Genomic DNA, 15,342 nt, shown 5'->3' on the forward strand with positions numbered 1-15,342 from the left:
CCAGCCCCCTATAGGCCTTCTAAAGCCCAGCCATTGGGGCTCTGCCCTAGCAAGGTGCACTGAAAATGCTAGTCTGGTGTTCAGAGCATGGATCTGAATCAGACAGACCAGCGTTCAAGTCCCATTTCTGCCCTTTACTAGCTGTGTGATCTTGATAGAGTCACTTAGCCTCTCTGAGCCATGTTTTCTTACCTGAGCTAATCACAGCAGTCAGGGCTTCATTGTGATAATGCACTATTGGCTATCATTAGCAATCATATCCTATAGATGACAGCCCCTCAACTGGGTGAAGGCAGGCAGCTCTGTGACACCCCCATGTCCCACTCCCATCCTCCCTGAAGCCCAAACTGGATCTTCCATCTGTCCCTTACCACGATGCTGCAACTGCTCAGAGTTCTGCTTCCTTGGAGCCAGCCCTAGGGCCTTCCCCTGTGTGGCTCTGCCTGGAGCCCTCCTCCTGGACATTGGACATCATCACTACCCTTCCCACCGTGGGTTCAGTTGGGAGCAGCTCTCCCCAGAATGAGTGTGGTGGCACTGAGTGTTCAGGGCAGGGGCACCTGAGACCCCCAAGACATCTTACACACAAATTGCTTTCCAGTGCATCACGGGTGTGCATGCAGGGCCTTCTTCACCTAGCCCAAGGGCCTGGCACACTTGCCTGCTGCCCACGGTCATTGGGATCAGGACCAAGAGCCAAGCTGTGGAGAGTAATGTGAATCCCAGGGGGGCTGTGACAGAGCCCCGCTGTGACCACTCCTCCTCTCCTTCACTAACAACTTCTGAACTGAGGGTGCCCAGGGGTAGGTGCCCCCTACAGAATTTGCACATCTTTGTAACAAAAATGCAGCTTTTTTTTTTTTTTTTTTTAAAGCTGCTCCAAAACCCCAGAAACTACGTTTGAAAGTCAGATTTCCTTCAGGACGGGGCTTGGGGACACGGCGGCACAGGCGCCAGCTGTCCTCCAGGGCCACCTGCTGCCTGCCCACCACCAAGTTTCTCTCTTCCTTTTGTCCAGGGTCTAGTTTCTCACCCAGCATCAACACAAGGGCTGACCTGGGCCTCCAGCTCTCTCTAAAGGAGACAGGAGGAGAAGTGCAAGGACCACGGAGGAACATTCTGGAAAATGTTCTTTTTCTCCAGGGTTGCCAACCAGATCACTCCAATGGAGACCACAAAGGGACTCTTTAGTTCAAAAATGTGACATGGGCACAGTGCTCCACACTGAGTGGTAGAATTTCAATATGGGTAAGACGTGGACCCTGCCCTCCAGGAACTCAGAGTCCAATCTGGAGAATCGGCAAGCAGGTCTGCTGTTAGCCCCTCCAGCCTCTTTTTTTCTAAATTTCCTTCCTTCCCACCATACCCTGCCCTCCCTACTCTCCTCAAGCTCTGCCTCCCCAGCAAGACCTTCTCTTAGCTGAGGATCCCGAGCTCATGCACATGAAGGTAAAAGGGACTGATAATAGCTCAAAGCATTATCATTCCCCAGGGAGATGTAGTTTAACGACAGTCAGAGCTTTAAGCTAAAACACCACGTGGTAGAATTTCAGGCTGAGAAGATATGACTTGGGACAGGGGAGGGAAACTGGGTTCATGTTGGTGCCCTTGAAATCTCCCATGTGTACAGTTTCCTGGTGCACTAACGAAAATGTCAGTCTGGAAACCTGTTTGAGTCTGGGACGCGATCTTACATTCTTAGTAGTAGCTGAAGCTAACACCAATCTGGGATTGCAAAATCCTGACAGCAAAGGGCACTGTCAGCCCTCAGTGGTGGAGCACTTGCCTAGCATGGGTAAGGTCCTGGGTTCCATCCCCAGCAACACACACACACACACACACACACACACACACACACACACGTGCTGTCATGCTCTCTGTTTCTTAACAAGGCCAGTGTGCTCATCTCTGCCCACGCCTCTAGTCCCTACAGGTTGCCTGCTTTCAGGAAGCCTCAACCCTCCTGCCACTTCCACCTCCCAACAATGAGCTCTCAGTCCTCAATTTTGTTGGCCAATACGGTATCCCCAGCCCCAGGCAACTGTAGAGTACTGAAATGTTTCTCATCCAAACCCAGCATGTTGCCAGTGAGAAATACACACTGCATATGAAGAGAGCATAAAAAAATGAAAGCCACCTCATTGATGGTCTTATATTGATTACATGTTGAAATAACATTTGGCTATATTGAATTAAACAAAATACACTATTAAAATTAATTTCACCTGTCTTTTTTTTACTTTTAAAAGTGTGGCTATAAGAAACTTTAAAATGACACCTGTGCTCCTATTTATTTCTTTCAGACAGTGTGATCTATAGAAAGGGTTCAGGTCCTCTCCTAACCCTAAAGGGGCACTGCCCCCAGAACCTCTCTCCACGATGTCCTCCTGGGGGGAACAGAGAAGAGGAGAAGTGGAAGGAGGCTGTGCCTCTAGCCAGAGGGTCTCAAATGAGGGACAGCTGGTATCAGGCAACTCTCTGCGCCCCACAAAGCAACGGGCAGACAGATTCAGGCAGACTTGGGCTCCAGTCTCCTCACCAGGTGGCCGCCATGCCCAGTGGCATGCCATCACTAGCCCAGCCACTCCTCCCCCAGCCTCCCACCTCCCCTCTCCACCTCCCTCCCACCCACCTGCCTGTGCCACTGGGCTGCCAAAACTCTCCTCTGGCCCCTGTGTGCCTCCTCAAGTAGGACAACTGCCTCCCGGTGCCCACAAATGAAGTCCAAACAGCTTAGTCTCGGGCACAGTGTCCCCCACACCCTGACCCCAACCTACTGTCTTCCCCCTCATGGAGCCCCCAACTCTGCCAGCCCAGTGGCCACAGCCCACACTGTTCTCATCTCCAGGCCCTGGTTCCTGCTCTTCCCTGGGCTGGAGTGTCCTCTTCCTGACAAAATTCCACTGTCTTTCAGAGCCCAATCCAAATCTTGCTCCTGCCAGTGCCTGCCTTCCTTGATCCATCAGACCCTGGACCTGGAGGGAGAAGACACAACCTTTGGGTCCTCTCCAGATTGGGAGCTCTGAGCTTGGCCTCTGCAATGGCCCTTCCATCCTGCCCTGCGGCAGGTAGACTGAGGGCTCCTGGAGGGCAGAGGCTTGTCTCAGGGACTCTGTGCCCACCCACTCTGGGTCTCACCCCTTTCCTTAAGGGCCACTAATGTTTGCTGAACACTGTATCCTAAAAACCCTGGGCAGAGGGTGGCAAAGGTAATCCTCTGGGACCTACCTGAGGCTTCCACATGCTAGATCCCTGCCCTTCTCCTGGCTCCCCATACCTCGGACAGGCTCTCCGAAAAGGATGTGCACACGCACGCCCACACACCCACACACCACACACCCTCACGTACTCACACTCACACAGCTGACACTGAAGGCTTCCCCCTCTCGCAGGCCTGGAGCTCTGGCCCCAGGAGGTGGCCCCACCCATCCGCGGTGCTCATTCCTAACAACTAGAGAGGCCCTGCCCACTGGACCCAATGCCCTTGCGGGGAAGCCCCTCCGTTGCCGTCGGGTTTCCCTCCCTCCCTCCCTGGCTCGCTTCTGCCTGGCTAAAATCTGAACCCAGGAGCCAGGAGAGAGCCTGGCCTTCCATCTTGCCCCCACTGTTGGGGCACCTAGTTCTGGCTGCTCCAAGACTAACTGCCCCCTCCCGGCTGATCCCGCTCTGCCCCCGGGGGCACCCCGCCCCCTCCCCTCGGCAGGAATCTTACACTCGGGCTGTGAAGTTCTGGGTATTTTTAGGCCGGCGATAAAAAATTCATAGGAAACGTGGCATCAGGCTGCCCCTGCGGGAGGAGGGGGCGCAAGCGGCGAGAGCCACTGTCACCCGCGGCTCAAGGACACTCGCGATGCGGCGGCGCCGGCGGTGACTCCCGGCGCGGGGACCCGCGCCACGCCTCCTGGCGGCCAAACTGGGCACCACGCACTCGGCGCCCCCTGCCTCTCCCCTACCCCTTGTGGGTGTCCCTGGCCCTTAAGGTCCCCAGCCCAGTGCCCCGGGCTGGGTCTCCATCTCAAGCCCCACCGTGGGGGTGGCGAGCAGACCTGGAGACGGCGCTGTGAGACAGGTCCCAGCCAGGGCGCCCTGGGGCCGGAGCGAACTCAGGAGTCCGATTTCCTGCCTACCTGTCCCTTTCACATTCTTACTCTTCCGAATTTAGAAACAGGTTCAGAGCCACTGGTTCGTTTAGGAACTGGACTGGTTCCGAAATAGAGCCAGTACGATGGCACCCTCTTCAAATAAGGTCCTTTCCTTGATTTTTCCATGGCCAGGATCAGGATGGAGGATGAGGCCTCCATCCAAGGGCCAGGGGACTGAGTGCTAAGTCTCCTTGGGCTAGCAGGGCAGGGAACCAGGATGGACAAATGGATTGAGCATCAGGCCCAGGGGTCCTCTGGCCCACTCACCCAGCAGGACCTTTGAAGGGTAGCCAAACACACCTCTGGGAATTTTCAGGCTGCAAGGTGCCCGCCCGTGCCTTCACAGGTCCTGGCCTTGCCATCCTAGGCTTAGGTACCCACTGCCTTTGGCATCAGGAAGCTCAGATTTCCCCTCCCAGCCGTCGGGGGATCCTGGTTGAGAGCAATCCCCAGGGGAACAAAGTGCCCTGGTGCTGCGGCCAGGGCTCAGCCAGCCGGGCTCAGGTTCTCCAGACCCCTCTTATGCCACCGCTTTTTTTTTTTTTTTTTTTTTTGAGTCCTCCTAGCCTGTGTCCTCCAGGGATCAGGGTTGGTTTTTGGAAGATGCCACCACATCAGAAGCCCACTCTGATTCTCTGAGGGCAGAGAAGAGGGAGAGCTGAGAGGGGAGGGCCTAGGGGGATCACAGGGGGTTAAGGGTCCCACAATGGAAGGTAGATGCCACCACAGCAGGTGCCCCATAGACATGGGGAAACCAGAGGAATGGGCTCCTGAAGCCGCCACAGCCCCTTTCACCCTCTGGGGTCCTCACCCTCTCCAGCCCCCTCACTCGAGTCGAACCCAGTCTCAGCCCCAGGTCCCGGCCCCCACCCGACTCCTTGCCCCAGAGGCTTCCAGCAGCAACAGTTGGGGGACTCTGCAGCCCAGACTGACATATCCCCGCACCACTCACTGCCCGCCGGTACCGCGACGCTAGGAGAAGGGGAGGAGGGCTCCGAGACCCCGGGGACGAACGTCTTGGGAGCTTGGCCCGCGTCCTTCTCTGGCGTCCGCTGTCTCCTCGGCCTGTCTTCCTCGCCTTTTCGCCGCCCGCCCGCCAGGGTCCAAACCCCAGGCCCCGTTCCCGAGGGTCCCTGTCCCCCGGTCGCCCCTCCCTGGCTCCCTGCGCTGTCGGACTCTCCCTGGGTGTCCCGCGTCTGTCTCCGCCGTCCTTGCCCGCGCGGCGCCGGAGTCCAGCCCCAAGTTGGCGGCGAAGTTGGCGCCCCCGGCTCGCCGCGCCCCTGGCAGCCACTCACCGGGGGAAGGGGCGCTGCGCCCGCGCCCAGAGCCCGCGCCGGCCGCCTCCCGCGCGGTGCCTGTCCTGGCGCCACGGCCCCGGCGCGTTGGCGCGCTCGCTGCTAGCTCGGCGGGCGCCTGAGCCCGGCGCGGCGGGACCAGTGCCCGCAGCGCGGCCTGGCAGGTGAGTCCCGCCGGCCCCCGCGCCCAGCCCAAGACCCGCTGGGCGCCGGGGTCTGTCCCGGGCTGGGCTGCGCCTCCGGCTCCCAGGGCTCGCCAGCCGACTGTGGCGGAGCGCTCGCCGCCGCCTGCCGCCTCCGCCCCGCCCCGGCCCGCCGCCCGCGCCCCTCCGGGCCCCTCCGGGCCCCTCCCTGCCGGCGGGTGCCCAGGTCCTCTCTCCCCTCTCTGGGACTGTGTCCCCAGACCCGATATCCAGAGGCAAGTGCGGCTATGGAGAAAACACCGGCTTGCCCTGAGCCCTGGGTTTAGCCCTCAGTTCTCTAGCTGTGTGACCTTGGGCCAGTTAATTTCGAGGGTCCCTCAGTTTATAAAGTGAGGCCAACATCTTGGAGCTGCCATAAAACACTGTAAATTGAAATAATCCAGGAACTATTTTTAAAAAGAATCGTGGATCTGGCTGGAAACCGACAGAGGCCGGAAGGCACAGAGAGCCTGCAGAGAGACTAGGGATCCAGGCCAGACCTGCTGGGCCAGTGGGAGGGACCTGGAGCAAGTCGCTGGCCAATTCCCACTCCCACCCTTTTCCTCATCTCAGTATCTCAGTTGTCCTGGGGCTAACCAGGGAAGGCACCAGGGAGCAGGGCCAGCAGGGCAGGGTAGACTCGGCCCTGGCCAGGGATGACCAAAACGTGGGAAGAACAGGGAAGACCACAGGAGTGGAACCAAGATCAGAGAGGGAGCACGCAGGCATGCCAGGCCTGACCACCAAACCCAGCCCAAGAGGTCCCTGACCAGGGAGCTGCTTCCCCAGTGTCACCTGGTGACCACAGGCAAGCTGCAGCCAGAACGGTACCCCAGTCTCTTAAAGAAATAGTCCCATCAACCATGGCCCTTGGTTGTAACTGCTTTATTTCCATCATGTTCCTGATCAAGTAGCCCCCCAAAATCCAGCAGCAGAGAGGTGGGAGGAGGTGGGATGGGCCTGCACCCCACCTAACATTAGGTTACCTCCAAAACCCACACTGGCAAGGACAACTTCATAGGAGGCAGTACTCAGAGACCCCTGGAAAAGGGCCAGCCAAGCCCCCAAGCCCGGGCAGGTGGTGCTGTAGCTGGGGAAGAGTCTGGCTCAGACTGACTCATGCCCCTCCTCCCTGCACAGTGCTCTTCCTTTTCCTGATAGGGACTGGGATCCAGGCTCAGTGCCCCAGCAGCCTCAGCATCTCATGAGGATCCACCAGCTTCTCCCGGGGTTTCCCAGCACCCTGTCCCCGGGAAACCTCCTCAGCATCCAGCTTTTCCCAATCTGAGAAAGAGACTGGTCGGACACCTGAAGTAGAGGAAAGAGAAGTCAATATTGCTACCTCCTCCTTTATCCCCTCCAGAGGACCCTCCTCCCAGAGAGAGAAGCCCAAAGAGAAGCCATCCTCCCACTCCCCAAATCTCAGCATCAGGGCCCAGACCTCGGCTGCTCAGCAGGGCCTGGATGGCTGCGAAGCCCGGCCTGGGGCCTGAGGGCAGCAGCCCAGCCTTCAGGTCCTGCAGCAGCATCTGGCTAGTGAGGAAGCTGTCCGTCATGGTAGTGGTAATGACACCTGTGGGTCCCCTCTTCACCCAGCCACTGCAGTAGAGGCCTGAATGGGGCAACAAAGGAAGGGGACATGGCTGGACACTGCTGGACAAGCCTGTGTCCTAACCTATACGCATGTGCACACGCAGATATACGACTAAGTCCCCCAGAAGACCCACCAGCTGGGCCCATTATGGCCACTAGTCTACCAACTTGAATTCTTCTCAACCTGTTTTTGCCATGCTACCCCCTCATCCCTAGGGCCTGTCCACCCCCAGTCCAGAGGCCTTTAGTAAATGTTACTGGATGAACGCACGTGGGTACTTAGACTGGAAGCTGAGGATGAGGGCGCTCATCTCTAACCCTAGCACTGAGCATGGGCCCAGCCCAGACCAGGCCTTGGAGAAGGCTTACTGAAGGACATAATGACAACATGTCCTAGTGCTTGGGAACTCCTTCTAGGGCCAGGGTGGGCTGGGTCCTGGGACAGGGTCTGCCTGAGAACAGGTTCTCATAGTGTGTCACTAGATGAATGAGTGGCCCTGGGGACATCGGCTTTCCAGCTCCCCACCATAATTAGGTACCCAGTCTTCCCATACCCTCTCACCTGGCACACCCACAACCCGGCCCTCTACATTGGGGATGATCCCAAGTTTGGAGTCAAAAGGCACACTGGGGTCAATGGGGCGGCTCTTATACCCAACGCTGCTCAGTACCAGCCCGCAAGGGAGGTCCTCCGTGTCTCCTGTGGGCACTGCCTGGGTGGCCTCACCGACACCCTGTTGGGGAGAGTGCAAGCAACAGCAGGCTGGATGGGCAGGCCTACAACGGAGGTGTCCTTGGTAGCATGAGACTCACCTCCAGTCTGGTTACCGCTAGGCGGATGCCTGCTGCCTGTCGCCCATCTGGAGAGGGCAGCACCTGCTGGGGGCTTCGGAAAAAGCGGAGGCCCCAGGCACGGGTGGCCAATGCCTGGCCGGCAGTCCCCGCCCCTGGCTTCTCTGTGGCAGTTTGAAGCAGCAGTTCCATCAGCCGCTTCCTTGGACGGGGAACCTCTGTCAGCAATGCAGAACATTTAGGGTTGCCCCACCCACTGAGTCTTCCCGCAAGCCTTCTTTGACCTAAGCCATCCCTCCCTTGTGAGCTGGGGGCCAGGCCAGGGCCCCTCACCCTTGATTCTGTCCTGGAGGCCCAAGAAATCTGCAGGATCCAAAATGGACCGGGTTCCTGGCAAATGAATCATCTCTCGAAGCTCCTTGAAGATAGGGAGTGGGGAGTGGGGAGGAGGTCAGGCCCTGAGCATGTCCACTCCTGAGCCCACCCAAGTCCAGTCCAGGAGTGGGGAAAGCACATGGCCCTGGGGGCCCTGTTCTATCCCAGGAAGCAGCACTCCCAGAGGCAGAGCCACCCCATCCCCCAAGGGAAGACCCTCTATCTGGGATCCTGGCCCCTCCTCATCTGACCCCTGTACCTTAATGGTAAAGGCCACTTGCAGGGGTCCACGCCGGCCCACTATCCACACAGTCTTCACCCGACTCTGCCTCAGCACTCCCAGGGCAGCTTCTGTGATGTCTGTTTTCTAGCACAAAAGAAGGTCCTTGAAATCACTGGATACCAACCTGGAGAAGGGGACTCTCCATTTGGTCGTGTCCCAAACTCTGAGCAGAAAGCTGGCAGCCCAAAACTGAACCACTGCTCCCCCTGGTGGTCAGATGAAGCACTACTGCAAACTCTGCAGATGGCTCCAACTAGCAGCAAACCCTCTCAATGAACAAGTACTGAGAGTTTACCATGTGCCCAGCACTAGGCAAGGTCAGTCTATGTGAGCAAAACAGACATGGTTCTGGCCCTCACAGAGCTTCTTATTTGGTGAAGAGAGAAATATTCATCAAATCTCATCAATGAGTGTGAAACTGCAGTGCTGACCATATGCTATACGTGAAACAGAAGTAGACTGATCTGCCAGGCACAGTGGCACACACCTGTAGTCCCAGTGGCTTGGGAGGATGAGGCAGGAGGATTACGAGTTCAAAGCCTCAGCAACTTAGCAAGGCCCTAAGCCACTTAGCAAGGCCCTGTCTTAAAATAAAAAGGGCTGGGGATATGGCTCAGTGGTTAAGTGCCCCTAGATTCAATCCCTAGTACCAAAAAAAGGTAGACTGATTTGTGAGAAAAAGATATTACAGAGGAAGTGGACCTATTTATGGAGATCCTGGAAGGCTTCCTGGTGGCAGGAATAACTAAGCCAGTGAATTTTCACAACTGACAGGAGGTGAGCCAGAATCTTCCAAGCAAGAGGGACAGTGTGTGCAAAGGTCCTATTGCACACTTAAGCTTAAAAAAGAAAAAAAGTCCATGTACCAGAGATGCTGAAGGTGAAGGGGAAATGATACAGGATGAAGCTCACAGGGCTGCCTTCCAGAAGGCCTCTGCCTGGCTGAGCACCTGAGGAAACAGGTGCTGAGCTGGGCTTCAGGGAGGAGGCCTCATCCCTGCAAGCAGGGTACCCTCCCCTCAGTGTGCCTTCACCTGCAGCAGCTGACCTACCACTCACCTCCAGGAGCTCATGTGGGGTCAGCAGGATCCGGGCTACATCCAGAGCCACATTCCCCTGCCCCAGGATCACGGCTGTGTCACAGCTCAGGTCTGGTGCCAGCTGCAGGGAAAAGGTCTTATAGTGTGCCCCTAGCCTTAGCTCTAGTCAGGCTAATCTCATTTGCAGACACCTCATGCCCAGTCCCGGCTCTGAAAGTCCATCCTACTTGAGCATCAGGTGGGGCCCTTCTCCCCCAGCTGTCCCCACCTCTGCCCAGAGTCCCTCCATGGCTGACCTGCCACGCCTGTCAGTCCATCTCTCCCACCTCCTCATCTCACTCCTCACTGCCTCTTCCCCCAGCTCTGGCCTCTGAGGGCTTCCCTGGCCCTGCAAGGGCTGGGGAGGAAGCGCAGCAGGAGTGCTCCCCAAACTCACCTCCCGGTTCTCAGGAAGCCCATTGTACCAGCCCACAAAGGCCCTGGCCGAGCATACACCAGGCAGCTCCTCCCCGGGAATCTCCAGGCTCTGGTGGTCCTCTGCCCCATAACTCTGAGGAAAGATCACAGGCCCAAGGCCCAGGGCCCTCAGCACCAGCACCACAGGGCCAGGAAGCCCCACCTGGTCCCCAGGGATCCTTTCAGGAGCTTCCATCCTGGCCTCAGCCCTGCCTCATCCGTGCCTCAGCTACCATCCTCCAGCCACAGCCTCCCCGCCAGGGCCCTCACACTCACCAGCACCACCGCATGGTAGGCACCCTGCAGCTCAGGCACTGTCACATCTTTGCCCACCACCACATTTCCCCTGAAGGCACAGCGGTCCGATCGGGCAGTCTGGGTGAAGGTGTTGATGACATTCTGCCAGTAAGCCCCCAAGAGGGAGGGATTAGAGGTTGAGGCAGCTCCAGGGACCCAGTGTCACCCTCACGCTTGCCTGGGTTGAACCATCACAGGGGGCCTAGGGTCATTCTATCCAGCCAGGGAGCCTCCTTGACCTCCTTGTCTGGTCCAGTGTCTCCAAACACCACCCTCAATACTCAGAGAGACCCACCTTCACCTCGGGATGGTCAGGTGCCACACCAAACCGCACTAGGCCGAAGGGCACAAGCTGCTTCTCATAGATGTCCACATGGGCCTGGGTGTGGTGCTGGGAGAGAAGGCACATTTGGGAGGGTGGAGGGAAAAGCAGGGCCCCCTTGGGTCCTCCCTTCCCCAGAGAGAGCAGGAGAGCTCAGCTCAGAGAGCAGAAAACACAAAGAGGCTTTGACTATCTATGAGAAGAAAGAGTGCCCCTTGTCTCCTCTTCTGCCCAGAGAGCCCAACAAGGGGCAGAACAAGCAGCAAGACAGGCTGAGGTCAGACCTCAGGAAGGATAGCCAGCCATGAGATTGTGAGAAATGTGGCAAAATAAGGAGAGCTGAAGCTTCCCCTCCATGGAGTTTAGTATCAGGGGAGCATCATCTACTCAAGTCAGATCAGCCTTGCCCTCTGACCCTCTGACACTTCTAGAAATACTCAGCAGGTCTCATGACTTCAGAATCACCTTTTGAAAATCTTTTTTTTTTTTTTTTTAATGGTTTTAGGGGTTGAACCCAGGGGCAGCTTCACCACTGAGCTACATCCTCAGCCCTTTTTATATTTTGAGACAGGCCCTCAAATCTGTGATCCTTCTGCTTTAGCTCCGCAAGAAGCTGAGATTAGAGGTATGTGCCACACTACCTAACCACCCTTTTAAGTTCATACCTACCCTTAGCTCTAGTCTCCAATGTCATCCCACTGGAACAGGGACCAACAAGATAGGAAATGGGGACATAGCAGGGGCATGGGCAGGGGAGAAGGAGGTAGAAATGAACTTATTCCCAGTCTTTGAAAACAGTTTCACTCTAACAGAAGTTCCACATTGCCTGTCCTCCTGCGGCACCCTGAGGGGCTGTAGGGATGGCACAGAGCTGGGACTGGGCAGGTAAGCCTGGTCTGGCTCTGCCACCAATCAGCAGCATGAGCCTGGCAAGTCCCAGGACCTCCTAGGTCTCAGGTTCTTTCTCTAAACTGAGAATATCAGGAGGTCAAGATGGTGAGACTTCTTGGCCACAAACCATCTGGGGTAGAGCAATGGGGCTCCTATGGAAGACACCCTGGCTTGCACTCCCACATAGACACTTCCTGTAGAACCTCCTGATTCAACGGAATGCAAGGCCTAGGAGCTCCTGCCCTCAGTGCCTCAGCTTTGCGAAATCCCCTCTTTCCTCCACTCCACTGCCTGTCCACAGCCATTGCCACCACTAACTGGCTCTGTGCCACAGAGAAAGTTTTCTAGTTTCTCTGTACAATAGAACATCCCTTCTGTGTCAGGCTCAAGGTAAAATGAGTAAGTCCTGAAGCTCTTGGCCAAGGCCTGGCCTGACAAGGGCATTCAATCAATGTAAACTATCATTACTATCACTACCACTGTTGTTACCTTTCTTTTGCTCCAAAACCTTCCTTTGCTGCCTGTTGCCTTGGAACAGTTCACACTGCTCAGCCTGGCAGTCAAGTCCTGACATGACACAACCCAGCTGTCTTTATCTTCTGTGCTTTTCTTCATTTGGGTAAGAAGGCTCTCTCCAAGGTCACCATCATAACACCCCTTATCTCACATGGCCAACCCCATCCTCCAGGAAACCCCCTCCCTTACCCATCCCTCTGGCTGCTCCTTCTTGGTTCCCCTTCCCTCTGTTCTCCCTCTAACAAGGACACTTTTGGAGGTGCTTCTGGTCTGAGACCCTTCTTTCCCCAAGTTCTGGGGAGGTTTTACTGACTCCTTCCTGATTTCAAATTATGGATCTTTTTCCTTCTCCCTCTCCCTCTTCTGTCCAGACCTCTCTCCAAGCTCTAAACCTGAGACCCTAGGCTGTCTTACCCACTGCAGACATCCTGAAGCCATTGAGATAAAACCATACTGTTGTCCCCCAAATGTCCCCCCTTCTGCTCCTATGCTTCCTTTCACCCCTTCCACCCAGAGCTAGCCCCTGGGTCTCCTTGCTCATCTCTTTCTGATCCCTTATCCTTATCCCAGTCCTGCCTATGTCTACCCTGCAAACAGCAAGTACAACTGAAATTTAAAATGAGGTTCTGGGCCGGGGGGGTATAGTTAGTAGGAGTGTTTGCCCAGCCTGCAGAGGCCCGGGTTTGATACCCAGTACCACAAAAAATGGGAGGGGCTCTGTGGTCCCCCAGATGGTATGAGCTCCCTGGCCTCCATCCCAGAGCCCAGGCTGTCCTCCTGCACCCATGGCCTTGCATTCCAGGCTGACTCCTCACACACCAGAGGCCCTTCCCATAGCCAGTGGCCTTCAGTGCAACTCAAATGCACCATACACCTATCATTGAGCTATATCCCCAGCCCCTCACTTTTTTCTCCAATTTTATTTTGAAACGGGAACCCACTAAATTGTCCACATTGGCCTCAAACTTGGATCCTCCTGCCTCAGCCTAAGTTTCTGGAACTATGGGCATGTGCCACCACACCTGGTAGGAAAGAGCTTCTTGTTGACCCACCTGGCCTGGCTCACTCTGCTTGTATCACTTAACTAGCTCTGTCACCCATGTTGCTTGGGAAGCATGTGTAGGCCACTTCAACAGTGACCAGTTCATCCTGGTCTCCATGAGACCTTTCCTAGTTTCAGGACTGAAAATCCCTTGTCCCAGGCAACTCAGGACAGTGGGCCACCCTTTCTTAATCTGCATTGTATATAACTAATATATTCATCCTTTCTTCTCTCTCTCCACAGACACTCCAAGTTCCTCCAAACCTAGGCCACTGACTCATCTCAGTTAACCTAGGTCTCCCCCTGCCCTAGTGTATCTGGTAGCCTTGGCCAATACTGAAAGCCTTGAGACCTTGGCCTGTAGTGGGGGGAGGAGCCAGGACTGGAGCTGTGGGTGAGGAGGGCACAGCAAATTGGACAAAATTACAGAAAGCTGGGAGAAGAAGGTGCCTCGAAATGCAGGCTGTCAGAGACAGACTGGAGACAAGGAAGAGAAAAGATGAGAAGACAGCCAATCTGGAGGGCTGCATAAGCTCCTTAGAGTGCTCCGCCAAGGAAACACAGCTGCCCATCAGCCACTGACAACCAACCATGGGGCAAACACACTTCTCTCATAGTTGAGGACCTAAGGTGGGACTCCCCAGCTCTAGGTAAGAAAACAGGTAAAAATATACAGCCTAGGTGGGCTGGGAGCCTCTTCCTCATCAGGCAACCCCAAAAAGGGGTAGAGCTTGCCCTTGGGATGGAGCGACAGGTGAATGAATTACGGGGATGAAGCCTGAAGAAGTGGCTTACCTTTAGCAGGTGTTGGGCCGTGTAGAAGCCAGCTGGGCCACTGCCCACCACACAGATCTGGGGATTCTTCTGTGCAGAGAAATGCCGGTAGAAGCCTGGGCAGAGAAGGGGAGCAAGGTCAAATCAACACTCTAATCCCAAACCAACTTCAGATGAGTCTGTCAGGAGATGCATCTTGCAGAGCTTCACCCTCCCCTGAACCTTCCTTCTCATTTTTCTCAAAGCTTTGGCATTTATAGGGTTCCTCATTCATCTGAACCCCCAAAGGCTGTGTCTTTATCCAGATACCCACACCTTGCCCATGAACCTATGTCCTGTCCACAACCCTTATGGCCCCTGAAGCTTCCCTGCCCAGCACTTTTTCATTTTTCTTATAGAATTCCCTACCCAATCAGCTATTATCCTACATCTTCCCACTGACTCCATATCATCCCAACCCCGCCCACCCGTGGGGATCTCCCCACAAGCCCTCTCTCTTTCTTCTTTTAACTCCCCTCTCTCCTTAGAACTCGATATTGCTCCTACAGACCGACCCTGTTTCACCTCAAATTTCCCTGTCTCCACACAGACCTCTGTGTCAACCCCGTCTCACACATGTGTACCTCATGGTCTCTCCTTTCAATCTTTGCTAACCCCCGTCACATCCGTGAGGCTTCACATCTCACCATGCAGGCCCCCATTTGCCCGACACCACCCCTCACTTCTCTATGAATGGACTCCTCAAGTCTCTCCCCTCTCCAGCTCAGCCCTGCTCCGCGGTGACCCCTACACTTCGCGCTCCCAGGCCTCCCAGGTTCCCGTCCAGCCCAAAGTGCCCTGCACCTACTCGTGGAGTTACTAGCGGAAGGTGGTCGGATTCGTGGCCACCCCAACCAGTGCCACCAGAGCCAGCAGCGCGGAGCCATAGCTGGGACCTGCTCCCTGTGACTGCCCCGCGCTCGGCGTCGGCTCGGCCCCGCCCTCCTTGACTCCGCCCCTGACTCCGCCCTGTCCGACTTCTGATCCCGCCCACACGACTGGCCCCGCCTCACACTCAGGGAAAGCACAGCGTTGCGGCTTCACCCACTCCCCAAAGAATTCCCGCCCCCACGAGAGACCCGCCCCAGGGTCCACCCACTTCGGCCAAAGTCCCGCCCCTCAGGACTTCAGGGCCGTTAGAGACTTCAGATGTTTCTCCCCAATCTTCATCCTCTCTCCAAATACCGGAAGCCTAGAGTTGTAGGACAGCGAATCCCCCATCGCTGTTCCAGTCTCTCTGGAAGGAGGGAGCCAATTAGAAAGGAGTTTATTTCACTTAAAGGTCCTCGTCGCTCACTGATGA

At 56.1% G+C, this 15,342-nt stretch overlaps 1 protein-coding gene across 1 annotated transcript; it reads right to left on the reverse strand.

The window, feature by feature from the left end:
- Positions 1-6,488: 6,488 nt before the first annotated feature.
- On the reverse strand, positions 6,489-14,999 carry Fdxr (ferredoxin reductase). The gene is made up of 12 exons (XM_027955757.2): positions 14,848-14,999; positions 14,022-14,116; positions 10,751-10,846; positions 10,435-10,557; positions 10,139-10,252; positions 9,722-9,823; positions 8,639-8,746; positions 8,338-8,422; positions 8,026-8,222; positions 7,775-7,946; positions 7,061-7,231; positions 6,489-6,927 (listed from the first exon to the last, which is right to left on the reverse strand). Exons 1-12 carry the CDS (start codon positions 14,924-14,926, stop codon positions 6,797-6,799), a joined length of 1,473 nt encoding a protein of 490 aa, XP_027811558.1. The 5' UTR covers positions 14,927-14,999; the 3' UTR covers positions 6,489-6,796.
- Between the last annotated feature and the right edge of the window lie 343 nt (positions 15,000-15,342).

This window comes from Marmota flaviventris, chromosome 17 (assembly GCF_047511675.1).
Source record: "Marmota flaviventris isolate mMarFla1 chromosome 17, mMarFla1.hap1, whole genome shotgun sequence".
NCBI classification, from domain to species: domain Eukaryota; kingdom Metazoa; phylum Chordata; class Mammalia; order Rodentia; family Sciuridae; genus Marmota; species Marmota flaviventris.